This window comes from Lolium rigidum, chromosome 3, assembly GCF_022539505.1.
Source record: "Lolium rigidum isolate FL_2022 chromosome 3, APGP_CSIRO_Lrig_0.1, whole genome shotgun sequence".
NCBI classification, from domain to species: Eukaryota; Viridiplantae; Streptophyta; class Magnoliopsida; order Poales; family Poaceae; genus Lolium; species Lolium rigidum.
Window position 1 is genome coordinate 409,489,629 of NC_061510.1, and position 15,952 is coordinate 409,505,580.

The window sequence follows — 15,952 nt, forward strand, 5'->3', positions numbered from 1 at the left end:
GCCGACTGAGGTGTGCGCGGGCTTTTTATACGAGTCGCGGCCAATACAGCTCGATCCAAGCTGCACGACGATGAAAGCAAATATAATGAAGCCCTGCAGTGTACTTCCCCGGTTTTGCTAATTTCTGGTTGATTCAGAATTAGTCTAATTTTGAAAATATTAATTCTCAGTCGAATCCTAGCTAGATCATATGATTGAACCGTGATTCATGCAAACATGAGTTGCAACGACTCCCTCGGTTCCATTTTATTCAACGCGGGCGTAGTACAAAATGCTTAAGTGAGTGGCAAGGAATCGCGTCGGCTAAATGAAAATGAAGGGAGTATGTTGCAACACGGATTTTTCTAATTGCACGTAGGGTTGCATCAAAGAATAACTTCTGGACATGGGTTGCAACCGAGAAAAAATCTCAGCCTATTTGATTGCGTCGTCATTCCTACTTGTCATATTCATGACATTACCTAGCTGAGTATTATTAGCTTAATTCTCTAATTGCACATAGGGTTGCAACTAAGGAAAACTCCCGTCACGGACATGGGTAGCAACTGAGCAAAAGCTCGAACATGGGTTGCAACTGAGAAAAAAGCTCTGGTTATTGGATTCCTTCGTGATTATCGTACTAGTCAACCATGACATTACAATGACTGAATATTAGCTTAAATCTCAATTAACTCAGAGTTAGTTAGGTTTAGTCAAACTAATTTTTTTCAAGTTTAACCAATAATATAGGGAAAACTATCTAGATTCACGAGATCAAGTGCATACTATATGGAAATAAATTCTATGATGATTCTATAATACAATAGATTTTGTTGTTTAGATGTTGATTTTTAATCTACTTGCTTAAATTTCACGAAAGATTGATTTTTTTGAAACTTATTACGGACGCATACACTCGAAAATACGTACATACTCTCACCTCTATAAACGCACGCATAACTACCCCTGTGAGAACATTCGAAAAACTGTGTCTGAGAGACTGATCCAGCGGCTCTTTCGATTGACGGACTCACTACATGTATATATATCGCTATCGATGTGAATTTTGTTTCTCACTGAAAGAATACTCCATCATTTTATGAGACACCAAAGGATTGACCCTTGAGTCTGATCTTTGATGAGATGAATGTACCACTATCCTCCTAACCATCCATAACCACATGTTAATTCTCTACAAAAAATGACTTTAACTAAGCATAGACCGCAAGTAATTGTGATGAAGTGGTAGCATGCATATCCATGCTGATTTTGAAAAAATACCTTAATGAAGTAGGGCGCTGTGAAAAATGAATTTCATGAGGAGGGCAAGATTAATTACAGCAGACCAGTCACCTTCAAGGACGCTGTTCATCTGAGGTCACGTAACGTCTTGGTTGTACACGTATGATCTGAGGTGTGCACGTTCTAGGCATAGCTTCGGCCTCTACTAATACGTTCGCCGGCCGCGCACAACCTCGCCGGCGAAACTGCACGCGTTTGTTTTTGCGAAGACGCCGTGCGTGTGCAGATCAAAGGCAAGCGGCGTCCATCCGTAAGCAGCGGTGGAGCTATCGCGGTAGCAGCAGACAAAGGCGCGATCGATGAAGACGCAAGCGCTGGCTGCCACGATCAGCCTTCTCCTCGTTATTTCCTTCCTCCTCGCCGTGCCGTGGCATGGCTTTGTCACCGCCGCGGCCGGCCAGGCCGGCGAAGACGGCATGGTGCGGGTGGACGGCACGCGGTTCGTGGTGGGCGACGGTGACCGGACGGTTTACCTGAGCGGGTTCAACGCGTACTGGCTCATGCAGATGGCGTCGGACCCGTCGCAGAGGGGCAAGGTGGTGGCGGCGTTCCGGCAGGCGGCGGCGCACGGCCTCAACCTGGCGCGGACATGGGCCTTCAGCGACGGCGGCGACCGGCCCCTGCAGTCGTCGCCGGGCGTCTACCACGAGGACATGTTCCAGGTGATTAGCCGGCACCGATGATCGATATGCCTCGACGGTGACGTTACGTGCCGACAGATGCAAGGCTAGCTCGAGTGCAAAATGACAAGTTGTATTGCTGGCTTCGTGTGCAGGGGCTGGACTTCGTCGTCGCCGAGGCGAGGCGGCACGGGATCTACCTCCTCCTCTGCCTCACCAACAACTTCGACGACTTCGGCGGTAAGCGCCAGTACGTCCAGTGGGCGAGGGAGGACGTCGCCGGAGCCGGCGCCGGCGCCGGCCACAACCTCACCTCGGCCGACGACTTCTTCAACTCCACCCTCGTCAAGTCCTACTACAAGAACCACGTCAAGGTACGCAATTAGAATGACGTCCTACGTGTAAGTTTCACCTTCCATTTTCGTCACGGTTTCATGTCTAAAATATCACTTCCTCCACGTGGCATGTAGACGGTGCTGACGAGGGTGAACACGGTGACCGGAGTGGCCTACAGGGACGACCCGGCCATCTTCGGGTGGGAGCTGATGAACGAGCCGCGGTGCAACACCGAGCCCACCGGCGCCCTGGTCCAGTCATGGGTTGAAGAGATGTCTCCCTACCTCAAAACCATCGACGGCAACCACCTGGTCACCGCGGGGCTGGAGGGCTTCTACGGCGACGGCGCGCACGAGAGCAAAGAGCTGAACCCGTGGAGCATCTACTACGGCACCAACTTCATCGCCACGCACCGGGTGCCCGGGATCGACTTCGCCACCATCCACCTCTACCCGGACGTCTGGCTCTGGGGTACCACCGCCGACGAGCAGGCCGCCTTCTTCCGCAACTGGACGGCGTCCCATGTACAAGACACCGAGCAGCACCTCCGCATGCCGCTGCTCGTCACCGAGTACGGAAAGTTCATTTGGGAGGATCAGGAGGGCGGCGAGAACGCGACGACGAGGAGGGACCGGTTCCTTGGCACGGTGCTCGACGCGATCTACGAGTCGGCGTCGGAGGGCGGGCCGCTCGTCGGCGGCGCGTTCTGGCAGCTCCTGCTTGATGGTGACGGCATGGACGCGCTCAAGGATGGGTACCAGATCGTGCTCCCGGAGGATGAACGTGCCGCGAGTATTATCAGTGAGCACTCCGAGAAGATGGCGGAGCTCAGCGAGCATGACGCGGTGGAGGCTCGTGGTCGCCGGGGGAGGAGCGAGCCGAGGAAGATCGGCGGTTTCGGCACCAGCTGCGTGATATTCTTGGTTCGTTTTGGCTCTTTGTTTAGATCAGTTTCTTCGTTGCTCGGTGCCGTGTAGCTAGATTGTACTAATTGTACATACAAAGTACCATTTTTGTGTACGTGCCGTGTGATATTCTCCAAAGTTCAATGAAACTAGACCCAGGAGTTGTAAACGAAAAGGAAAATTAGAACTCAAACTAGCTAGAATTTAGTGTGAGTCTGGAAAATTAAAGCTTTACTATTTTTTTTGATCGTAAATTAAAGCTTTACTAGATGGCAACAAGATGGGTAGAGAGAGAGAGAGTATGACTCAAGCCAGAAGCAACTATGAGCAATTGGATATAATTCACTTGAGACCAGCACTATCCCGCGGCGCATTATATTTGGCACCTCCATGATACGTTCTCACTTCTCACATGCATGCATATAATTAATAAAAATTTATACTACTCCGTCTCGGTTTAATAGACACGCACGCAATTTAAGATAAACTTTGACCATTGATTGGTCAATAAAATATAAATTTTATGTCTACAAAATCTATATCATTAGACTGGTATGCAAAAAAGCTTTCCAATGATATAATTTGTGTGACATATATTTCTTATTTTATTGACCAAAATAATGGTCAAACCAATTTCTTAAACTACGTGTGCGCCTGTTAAACTGAGACGGAGGGAGTACTCATATGTATGTGATTAATTAGTTTTCAAACTTATATATATGGGAGTAATTAATTTTTATGTGCAGTTATCATAGCTATCACGCTTTTTTCCGAACATGCAAATAGTGATATTATCCAAGATTATTTCAGTTCTAGAATTTTAATTTTTTTATGTTATATATCGTATATATCCGATTGGTGTCTGTTTTCAAATGTTGGCTTAGATGCCTCAAGATCTTCGTAACTAGACCCCATCTTGATACTTTTTGGTGAACTTTTTTTTCCGTTGGTAATTGCCAGATTCTAAGTACGTAGTTGCCAGAGAAAAAATAACTTGTTTGTCCCAATTTATTAGATTGTTGTCACATACTTAACATTACTTAGTTGCTTGATTAAAAAACTTGTTTGCCGGTAATCAAGTTATTATCGTCACATACATGCCTCATTATGCCCTACTCAGTTGCCAAACTTGTTCGTGTGTTTCATGCATATACTATTTTAAATTTGTTAAATGGTGTTATCTCTTAGTTGTTTAAATAGATACTTCAATGTTCACTCTCTAACTATGCAGATCATTGTGATGTCTAGAAAACATTTAAGAACATTATTAGTACCTATGAACTATAATCGAGGCAAGGTTTGTTGTTAGTCCGGCAACCAACCGTAATAATTAATCTAGTAACTGATGCTACCAAAAAGAAGTTCTTAAAAACATAACAATACGAGATCTAATTTTGAAGCCATCGTCGAGCCAAATGCAGCAGTGTAAATGGATCATGAATTAGAAAAAAAGGTTTGGATATAAATCATTTTAAATTTTGGATTCTACTATTATTGTGATGATGTCAGCGTGGGATATTAGATTACTGCTTGCACGCATGCCTCGCTCCTATAAGAGAAAAGAAACACACAAAAATTCATTTGCAAGGGCACGTTGTCTTGCGCTTTTGGATAGATTATCCCATCAATTAATTATTCTGATAAATTACATTCCCATATTCGCAATAAGTGTCACTAATTTAGTGTGCTAAATCAACGACACTTATTATGGATCAAAGGAAATAATATTTATTGTGTATCATGTTGAATCATTTTGGTGAGAAAAGAATTACAATTGTTTCCATGGAACATGCAAATGGTAGTCTCATCCTCTAAGGGCATCTCCCACGTGGACATCAAATTCGGACACTGATTATGTTTGATTTGGTCTGTTTGGGTGCCGCACGGACATCCGTTTGATCCATGTCCACTTGGGCTCGTAGTTACCCCCAACGCGACCACCTATATTGTCTGCGCGGACCTGATTTTTTGGCAACCTTGGTTATTTGGCCATTTGGCAATACAAACATCAATTATTGTACAAATAAAAATTCAACAACATGAAAAGATTATAAAAAATTGTTCGTATATTGTTAAAAAAATTAAATTCAACAATTTGAATTTGTTATATATACAAGGGGCCTATGGTGTGGTTCCTACATGGTTCCACATGTGGTCAACCAAATCGTTTTGATGTCGAAAGTGAGTTCCTGGTCATGGATTTAATGATGCAGTAACTATTGTAACAATATCTTCTTTCCTAGGGCCCAATCAACTCGCCATGAAATTCCCAATCTTGATCGTAGACAGATCATCCGGCTTGGACTCAACTATCGTGCGGTGCATGATGACATAAGAAATCATCACCTCCCACATGGTGTCAATGATCCATGTTAGGCAGTATATATACCAAAAAAAAAATAGACGAATGAGTCTGGAGCACAACACATGCTTGTTCCACATCATTCCTGGCATGCTTTTGCTCTTTAGCAAATCTGCCGGGTTTATCGTCCGTGGGTTTTCTAGTTATCATCACAAATGTAAACCTAGGTGGATAGATCCCGTCGGTAAGATTGTAATCCTTTTAATATTGATAGTCATTGATCTCAAACTAGACATCCGTAGAATGGCCTTCCCCAAGCCTAGAGAACAAAGTAACAATGTTGAAGCACGCCGATATCATTCTGTGAACTAGCCATCCTGAATAATAAGTGGCAAATTCATACGTCTTATGAAGCCACAGCTTCAAATATGACTGTACACTCTCTAACATGTCCATGTGTAACATATTTTGACAGCTAGTGCCAAAAACATGTTAATTAATACTCAATAATATTGTTTGAGCCCACAACTTGCTCTGAAATGATAGGAGAAGATAAACAAAGACCAAACATTTCTTGGAGGTTGTGACACTAGCTGCATCCTCACCCTCTTGTGGACGGCTCAGAAAAACTTTGGATGTCAAGTTAAAATACAATAACTTTTGTACTAACCATTTATACTCCTTTATGATAGATATATTAACTTTGATATTGCCTCATATATTTACAACTGATTAGTTAGCATAGTTACAGACATAACAATGTTTTCCAACATTAGACGTATTATTTTTATAGTTCTATCCTATATCAATGAAAATATATGTTCATTCAATTGAAACATTATTGTACATGCTAGTTTTTTTATTTGTTGACAACGTCCATTAATTTCGTTGGATGTTCAGCTAAAGCTCAACATTCTAAGTGCGAGGTACGTTTTGACCATATATAGAAAAAGTTCATCATAGTTTTGTCCTAGTAATCGTGATATGGTCTCGCAAATATCTTGATAGAAATTTCTAGTGTATGAACTTTTTTACCTAGTAATCGTGCATGCTTAAGGATATCTCCCACGGCTCAACGCAAATAGACCTAGGCGGTGCGAACATGTCCTCACTAAAAGGGGGCACAATTCAGTGGTACAACCCAAACGCAGACCGGTGCACAAGGTCACATTCCCAGCAGAAATATGGGCTCGAAATGTGGTCGCCTCTTGTCCTCCCCGCCCCCTGCCAGTGGCATAAAAACCACTCCACCCCCCAAAATTGAATAGACACTGCTTGTCGGAGGCTACTCCTCTTGCTGGTATTGTTTGTACACCCTAGGCACCGCCGGAGGAGCTTAGGACTTGCAGCCATCCCCGTCATCGTCCCATGCTTTCTTCCCCGTGGCCACTGTTAAAAGATTCCACCCCTTCGCCGGGGGTGGTTCATTTTGGTGGATGTATTCTTAGATCTGGCAAGGACAGATCAACTTCAAAGGCCATAGGCTCGGACGTGCCGGTTAACTACGGATCGCATGACCTATTTGGCCATTTTCTCAGCATTTTTGGAGGTACGAACTTGACCCCTATTTTCATGCCAACATGTGCCCGCATATACATCGATCTAGAAACCATTTATAACCTTTATGTTGTACATAGATGGCAGTAGCTTGATCGAGTTTTACAAAAAAACATTTCTTGGATACATCATTGGAAGAGGAGTGTGACCTCATTGATACCAATATTTTAATGGCCGCGACAACCCTCGCCCATAAGCAGAAGGAGAAGAAGCCACAAAGGTTCAAGGGCTCCAAGATTCCACGTAAGGCCAATTCGAAGCACAATTGAGAACTCGACCATGTCCGACTCTAGAATGACTACTTCCATTCTACCGATCCACTATCCCCTCAGTATATTTTTCAGCGCCGCTTTTGGAGGTCAAAAAAAAGTTTTTCATGATTATTCTCAATGAGGTGAGGGATCATGATCCATACTTCAAATGAAAAAAATGATACCTCCAGTAAGATTGACTTCACTTCTTACGAAAAAATCTTTATATCTATTCACGTGTTTGCATATAGTGTTGACTGTGATCTTGTTGATGAGTGCATGCACATGAGACACCACATGCATTGTCTGGATGTGAAACTTCTGCGAGGCAATTGTTCAGGTGTTGGACGTAGATTACCTAAGAGAGCCAAATATTTCCGAAATTGCCAAGCCTTTATCGATCTATGAGTCAAGAGAGTTTTTCAAGAAAATTTGGAAGCATATATTGCATTCATTGGGAGTGTATGAAATGTCATTTTGCTTGGCGGGGGCAATATAAAGGACATGTTGATGGGTGCACTATCGTACTTGAGGTTTTCGCATCACAGGATCTTTGAATTTTGGCATTCTAACTTTGGCATGGCAAGTTCGAATAATGACATCAACATGCTTCAACGATCTCCGGTATTCTCTAGGCTTGCAGGAGGATATGCTCTGGAGTTTCACTATGAGATTTACATGCATACAACAAGGGGTACTATCTAGCTAATGGTATCTATCATGCGTGGTCTACATTTGTGAAGACAATATGCAACACTGAAGAAGAGAAATATGGGAGGATTGCGGAAGAAGAGTTGTAGCGAGGATGTATATAGGACATTTGTTGTGCTCCAATCTCGATGGCCTATTGTTCGATGACTCTTGTGTTATTATGCAGAACAAGATCATTGATGAGGAACATGATGATAGTCCCTTTGACAAAGGTGGCAATTTCAGGGTGATTGGTTGAGCCGTCGCCTGGGCCAACATCATATACCAATTTTCCGCCAAACATATAAAATTGATTTGCAGTAGCTGCGTGTACAATCTAAATATACGGAACTGCTGCTAGGTGTTTATACACTGATTGATCATCCAAGATCCAAATCGGTCAGGAAGCACATACATAGCTTCGAGGAATCACCTCAACATGGAAAATACAGGAAACTATTAGTCTGTGTTCTGCCCTGTAAATGATCATATAGACTTTTGAATTGTATGTCTTCCTTGCTCGTTCATTCAACGCAATCAGCTCCTATGGTTAAACGAACTATACTGTCCAGAGTATAACAACTATGCTGAGTTATGTGAGCCATTAAGCATTGTTTCTTATTTTGTCACAATCAAGCAAAAAGTTATGTGCTGCTGTCAATTTAACGAGTACCTCTTCTGCACTATCCTCATCAGCTCAACATATCAAACATGAACATGCAATAATTCAAAAGTTTCAGAAGAGTCCATTTCTTAACTGGAAGCACAAAACCATCTACCTTGGATTCCCATGGCCTCCACGTTCTGAGGGCTGATATCGAGGTAGTAACCGTGACCTCTCCATGTCTTCATCTGCATCATCAAGATTAAAAATCTGCACCGGTGTGAAGAAAGTTCAGAGATCAAAACCTGGACAAACATGAAGAGAGATCAGATATGGGCGCCCTACTTCTATTCCTCCTCCAGACTCTAGTTGGGGCATCCAAGTCGAGGTCGAGATTCGTTCACCGCCGCCTCCTCAATCTTTCGCCTCCTTAATCGCGCCCGTCAGGGAGACTGCAGGGAGCGGTGCAGCGGAGTGTGCGGAGGCGTTGGGGCGGAGAACACGGATGGCGGCGTACGCGAGGGCGGCGAGGCAGCGTGTGGGACGACGTGGGGGCGGCGTGGCGGCTTGCGTTTGCTAGCGAGCTGGCTGCCGTGCGCTGGCGAGGCAGTAGGGGAGGTGAGGGCCAGGCGGCCGTGCGTGTGGGCGTGGGGCAGTGCAGGGCGGCGGCGTTCTGGCGAGTGTGGACTGATGGCGGGCGATGCAGGGCGCATGAGGAGCGGTGAGCGGGGATGTGCAGTTCGGTGGCTTGCGGGCCGCTGCATTTGCGGATGAACTTGTGTAGCGGTTTGATTGTTTTTGGTGCCTGAGCGTGGGATCGTGGGCGTCTAACACTGTTTTTCTAGTAATCTGAACCGGTGTATTAGAGAATTAGACAGTCCGGATGATTTGGATCTGCCGCTCTTTCTCTTTTTATATTAGTAGAGATAAGTCAAATTTTGTCCTACAATTTTGGCAGCGGTCACAAGGCCTCATCTACATTTTTTTGTCAGACTGATGTTATTTTCATGGTCTGGGTCGATTCTTTCCCAATAGAATTCATTTGTCCTTAAATTTGGCTATTTATAGAGATGTGGTATGGGTTGCATATGCTACCTGAATAACATAGCGGTACAATACATTTGACATATATATAAGATTCATGGCGTCTAACAACACTAAATTAGGTGATAAATTTTACTTGCATTTTGGTCAATTTTTTATGTGACACAGGTTACAACCTATTACCCTAGTTTTTACATGATCTATAATATGTAAATTTTGGCAAACAATAGTGTAATTAGAGTTTTTTTTTTAAATCATGTAGTGTTAATTTTCGTTGTTTGTTCTTTTACAAGTCCCAACGTAGCAACTTATAGTCCATTACTACGGAATTACATTATCCGAAATTTGTAATTCTAGGCATACAATATTGTAGTTTTGGGCTTGAAATCATGCATAATGGATTTTGTTTTTTTTTTCTATTTTTCTGTTTGTTCCACCAATAGCCCACTTATAAACCTCCTTAATGATTTCGATTTGTTTCCTTGCCACATGTCATCTTGTGAATGAAAGATGTTCTGTACGAGTTAAATAAATAATGTTTATACTAAACAATTATACTCATTCAGAAAAATATTAAACTTCAATCTTATCTTATATATTTCACATTTGTTAGTTAGCATTGTTAACCACATGCTAAGGTTTTTCATTATTAATATATGTTGTGCTTTTATATCAACAAAAAATATAGGTTTGCTCTTATTAATTTATGTTGTGCTTTTCTGTTTGTTGATATTGTCGCTTCATTCTATAAGATCTCGATCTACAATTTTATTAGGAATGTGATAATTTACAAACATAGAAATAGAGAATTATAGAAATGGAGAATTATATTTGTGTCTGGTAGAAATATATGATGCATACAGTCGGGGGAATATCTTCATAGAGATCTCTAGTGTATTTTTTACCGAGTAACAGTAGGAGAGGATCCCATTTGTGTTATATTTAGATGTTAAACATGTGTATAAGGTGTGTAATGTGTACCCCAAACTAGGTAAGTTAACAATTCATAGTATTCTACCCAAGGTTTATATGTAGCTTTTGTGGTCTTCCCTGATTCTAAAACAAACAAGAAGGCAATCAGCTTTGACTATAGGATGCCAACTATCTCTAGAAGGTTAAAATGATCTTACAAACTAAAAAAAAAATCAATAGTTCGAATGTGCTTGGTGTTAGAATTTCCCTAGTGACTCGTGACAGCATTTGCGCCAATCTTTTCCTCTTTTTTCCATGTTAATCTTCCGTTGATCTGAGCGGTCACCAAACACCACTTCTCCCTCCCATGGTAACCTAGTATAAACCAATGGTCTTTGGTGTTGGCAGCACAAGATCATACAACATGGTGCACCATGGCTGCCTTGTTTCGATCCTATTTGGAAGTGATGTAAACTAAAGTTATTAGAGAAAAAATCATGAAGATTGGTTAGGGTTGAGCGGGAATGATCTTGCATAGAGTCGCACTTAAGTGATACGAAAGATTTTATCGGAGAAACCAATGTAGTCGCCCATTCACTAGGTGGTATATGGTGCCCGCTTAATAGGGTGGAGCCTAAGGATATCGGTGAAAATATGTTCATGTTCACTCAAAGCTGTAGTGAGGCTAAAATTCTGCCCTAGAGGATGTATCCTCTCGCTTTTATTTTGTAAGATGTTGATTGAAGAAACTTTTTCTAGATGAAACTTTGCGTTTGCAACAAGTACATCATACTAGGAAAATTCTACAACACATGCTTCTTGGGAATTAGAGATCTGATTTCTAACTATTATGTAACATGTAAATCCATTCTCCACATGATTCAAAAACATGCGAGAAATGTTCTGCAAGAGAAACGCCACACCGAGCCAAAATTATCTACACTACTTAAAAAGGAGGAACATGTTCCCTATTCTGCCTACCATCTCACTACGACCGCTTTTCGTCGTACGTCGTGCTCCTTCGTCTCACATCGCTCGCTCCAAACGGGCCAAGCCCAACAAACCACTCTCCGCTACACCGTGTTCTTCCATCCGCGTCGTCAACGCGTATTCCCGGACCTCTTTGTCTTTCTCCTCTCCCTCTCTCCACCTAGGTCTATTCCCCGCCGCCACCGCACGAATCCCAGACACAGGCCGCGCGCCCTCACGATGGAGGTGGAAAACTGGATGGGGCGATGCCTCATCCTCGGAAAGGCCGGACTGGAGTTCTTCAATAGAGTCGGCAAGGGTGTGGAGATGGAGGAGGCCGTGCCGTCGTGGGCGGCGATGTCCATAGGCTGCTCGAGAGTCGAGACCCTCACCTGGCCGTGTCGTCCTCCATGGCATCCGTGGACGCCGCGATGTCTCCTCCCGCCTATTCCTCCGCTGTTCCATGGCCGCCGCCTCCATACGCCTCAAGCTCTGCGATGGGACTGGAGCCAGGGTCGTGGGCGACAACGATGTTGCGTCCGTCCCCGCTACTCCCCCTATGAGTTATGATGGGTTCGTTCCTTACTTGCCTCTCTTTTTGATGTATCCTTGTACAATCCCGATCTGATGGTATCTGTGCTCTAGAGGTACCAGATGCCTATCATTGATGTTGATCATTCGTTGGTGACCTCCAATGCCTGGTTGTAAGAGAGTTCCTCCTTGAAAAACGCACCATATCATAGGTCGGCACATGATTAGTTCTTGGCCTGTCCTCTTGTTTCTCATATTCTTAGTGCTTGATTTCCTGAACTGCAGAACTGACATTACTCTTCTCTGATCAGGCATAAAGTCCAGTCCAAACACGCAAATGGTGAAGCCTGATCGTTAATATGCCAATATTTCTGCCCCACATATGATTTTAGTTGTGCCTGCACATGTGAAGGGAGATTATAGTTGCAAGATCTGAAAGCTATCCACGCTTCTTGGTAATGGACTCTCCAGTTGGTACTTGATGAGCTTTCAATATATATTGATTGTGTTGGATGCGTATATTTTTTTTAGATGGATAGCAAGTTGTATGTAGCAAGGGTTATTGGGAGGGGAGACTGAAACTAAGATCTATCCGGTGAGTTGAGGTAAAAGGTGGGGTGCCAGAAATATTCAATGTGATGTATGCACAAACACTTTTGATGCTAAAACTTTTGTACATGTATTCCATAGTATTTTTCCACATACACTGGTACCTATATTTCATCATACTTGCCACATTATATGGTTTCAGTTAGTACACTGCAATGGAATCTACAAAAGAGTACTATAAGGAGAAGCATGCAGCAACTTTCTGTACGTGAAACACACTACTTATTTATTTATTTTGGGTTCAAAACAAGCTTAGCATAAGTACCACATATATGTTGTTGACCCAGGCTATTGCATAATACCATGTACAACATGTATTCTGAACACAAGATAATCATCATATGGTTAGTATCTAACAGCTGTTTTAAAAACAAGGGCATCACATACTGTTGATTTCATTTTATTTCCAATAAAAGCACTGCATTTTTTCATTTCCCTTTTTTCAACCATCATGCAAACAGAATAAGTGCCCTCATGTTTCTATTTCGGTTGAGATTTCCTTTCTTCCTGCAGGGATTATCAGAGAAGTGTATGCAAGAGTTGTCTGCCACCAAAGCAGATTCCAGATAAAATGTAGTTATTCTACTACCATTTTCCTTTGTGTTGCAGCGTTTCTATTTGATTGATCATTTTCTTTTCTTTAAAGAGTCAAATATCATTTACTAAGGACAAATCTGATAAACCAGTTCAGATGCATGTGTTAACCTTTTTTTCCTTCATGATCTCCGTGTCTTCAAATGGTTTGAGCCTAGCCTTTTCTCTCAAAATGAATATTGCAAAGAGTTGCATCTAGAAAGCCTTTATTCTAAAGAAAGTCAATTCAAATAGGATTCTTTCATCTCTCTCGGCTTGCCCATCAGCACCATGACGTCGACTATCTGTACCCATCCTGTACGTACTGAAGATTGAAAATTCATCGGACCTATAGTGAATGTGAGTTTCAGTACTATGTATCTGGGTCTTTAAATTTCTTATATTTATGCATTATTCATATGTGTGACAATGTTAGTTTTCTCCTTCTACAACGAAATTAATTCCAATGGTGATTGCCTAGAACAATCATCATGGAGGAACTGCACCTCTTCAAACATTTGTGATGGATTCTTAAATTACACCATATTTAGCTAGCCTTCTTGATGTCGGCATAGACTCATGTTTATGCTGGTTCGATACTTCGGGTGTAGGACTGGAAATTTTTTTAACCAGTGAATTACTTAAATCTGTAGGCTCACATGGTTTTTCATGCTCAGAGTGAGCTTTTGGGCGAGGGTTGTTGTTGTACTTCTGTGAGTACAACATCATTACCATGCGCTGAGAATATATCTATTTTCCAAAAAATTGCTTGTTAGCTCTATTTAGGACCAGACCTCTACTAACTCGAGGGCAAAAGCCGCACTCGCTATCTCTTATACCTGGTGTGAGATTTCAACTCATATTGGAGAACAAATTTTGGAGGTGCTAAAAATCAAGGGAGGTTCTTGTTTGCCCTATCTAATTAATAGTTCCTAGGATGTAAGATCCTGAGGGTCTAAGACATATCACTATAATAATAGTGAATGCAATACCTTTTAAGCACGTGGTCTAAGACATATATGTATAAATAGTGAATGCAATAATTTTTCTGTATATGAAAGTTAGAAATATGTTATAACATGGTGTGCAGGATATTTTACTATTGAAATATTAGGTAGATGCAGTACGAACACTGTTCCTTAGTTCAGTATAAAAAAGTGGCAGATGGATATCAACAACTCAAATTTTAATGTTTCTTTTGTGATTATAGGCTAACCCTGAGAGGAGAAAGATGAGAGGGAGGTGTAACGTGGTTGTTGCTGCTGCTTGAGGACTCCACGGAAGAAAAATAGAAGAGAAGACGAAGAGAAGAGAAAGGCCCGCATATCTTTATGGAGATCATAAAAATTTGTCTGCACACTGGTGACTTCTACCTATTTTTCTGTATAAGGGTATATTGTTTTTAATATTAGGTAGAGATTCTGATACTTTCTAATTGCGTAACATATCACTATGTAGAATCATCAGAAGTGATTTTTATTTTGATGTTTCGTTTGTACAGGTTGGAGAAATCTGAATGTTCAGGTTGGATCAGTAACCACTTAATAGTTGCACAATGCGCTCCAACTATGCTTTGGTTGAAAAGCATCTACTAAGCCACCCTTCCAAAAGGCATTAAGGTTGCTATTGCTTATATACAAAACCTGAACTAACTGTAGTTAACTATTTCAATTTTCTCACATCTAACTATTCAGATGTTGTGATTATAGGCTAACCCTGTTTGTGACTTGTGATTTGATTTTTTATTGACGACATCTGAATTAGTAATACTTGCCCGAGCTTATAATTTAGTACTACTGGAAATTCTAATTCCTTTTCACCATGTATATATCCGTGTTCTCGGTTACCTCATACTGCAGTTCTTTGTGAAATTGACGGTGATGGAACTTAAAAAATCGCAGACTTGATAATTCACAAAGGTATGTACACATTTACCACAGAAATGTTCTCATTTTTATATTATTCAGGATGCCATAGGTTTTAATATCTCTTTTTTCATTTCCTTTTCGTTGATCAGCGAAATCTGGTCATGTGATTTTGGCTACTGCTTATTCCCTGCCCCATTGTGAAACTACGGACAAAGCTTAAATAATTAGATTGCCTAACATACCGCAGTAAGTCTATAATGTAGCATTTTGAATATCTTCATATTGTCTGTAGTGACCGCAGTTAGTCTTCGCCAGCTGCTGGCTTCAATTTCTCCTCAATCTGTATGTTCTGATATAATGATTAATGAACCTGCTCATGTGATAGTTCACGTGTGAAGGGGAGTGTCCGTGGCTGCTTCAGTTGCCTATGATTGTTTGAACTTCATTGATGTTGATTAATATTTGATCTTTACCAATTTTGATCATTTTATAGAAGGCCAGTCTGCTTGTGCTATAAATGATTGATCTATCAAATATTTTATGTGTCTGATCATGTGCCGTGAAACTGAAATATACACTGCTTGATTTTTGTTGTACATTTCACTCTCGCAGCCTTCTTATCTACATGAGCATTTCAACTGATGTACTACATACATTTATTATTTGTCGGTAAATAGATTCTGAGTATGAGAAATGGTTTCGCATTAGTTTCTGGAGTTTGTACTTTGATGTTTCCTTCTTTTAGTAAAATGGGACATTTTTTTTGGAACTTTTATGTTAGCTGATTGTAAACATGTATCGTGAAAATGATTCGGCTATTTTTTAGGTGGAAAAATATTATATTATAATTTTGGTGGTAAGGTTATTGTAGTAAAACTTACCTGGAATGTTCTTGTCCCA

General features: G+C 41.6%; 1 protein-coding gene and 2 long non-coding RNA genes across 5 annotated transcripts; all 3 read left to right on the plus strand.

Annotated features, from left to right (window-relative positions):
- The first annotated feature begins 1,580 nt into the window (after positions 1–1,580).
- Positions 1,581–3,214, plus strand: LOC124697845 (mannan endo-1,4-beta-mannosidase 3-like). Its single transcript, XM_047230377.1, has 3 exons — positions 1,581–1,943; positions 2,057–2,275; positions 2,372–3,214. The coding sequence occupies exons 1-3, from the start codon at positions 1,581–1,583 to the stop codon at positions 3,212–3,214; spliced, it is 1,425 nt and encodes a 474-aa protein (XP_047086333.1).
- Positions 3,215–11,864: 8,650 nt separating this feature from the next.
- On the plus strand, positions 11,865–14,521 carry LOC124701034. 3 transcript variants are annotated; one of them, XR_007001902.1, is made up of 6 exons: positions 11,865–12,044; positions 12,117–12,214; positions 12,314–12,457; positions 12,534–12,815; positions 13,125–13,184; positions 14,395–14,521. It is a non-coding gene; the product is annotated as an uncharacterized LOC124701034 (long non-coding RNA). The 3 variants fall into 3 exon arrangements; XR_007001900.1 differs by having other exon boundaries at positions 12,314–12,815; XR_007001901.1 differs by having other exon boundaries at positions 12,126–12,214; positions 12,314–12,815.
- An 11-nt stretch (positions 14,522–14,532) lies between these two features.
- LOC124704693 lies at positions 14,533–15,006 on the plus strand. Its single transcript, XR_007003642.1, has 2 exons — positions 14,533–14,575; positions 14,686–15,006. It is a non-coding gene; the product is annotated as an uncharacterized LOC124704693 (long non-coding RNA).
- Positions 15,007–15,952: the final 946 nt, after the last annotated feature.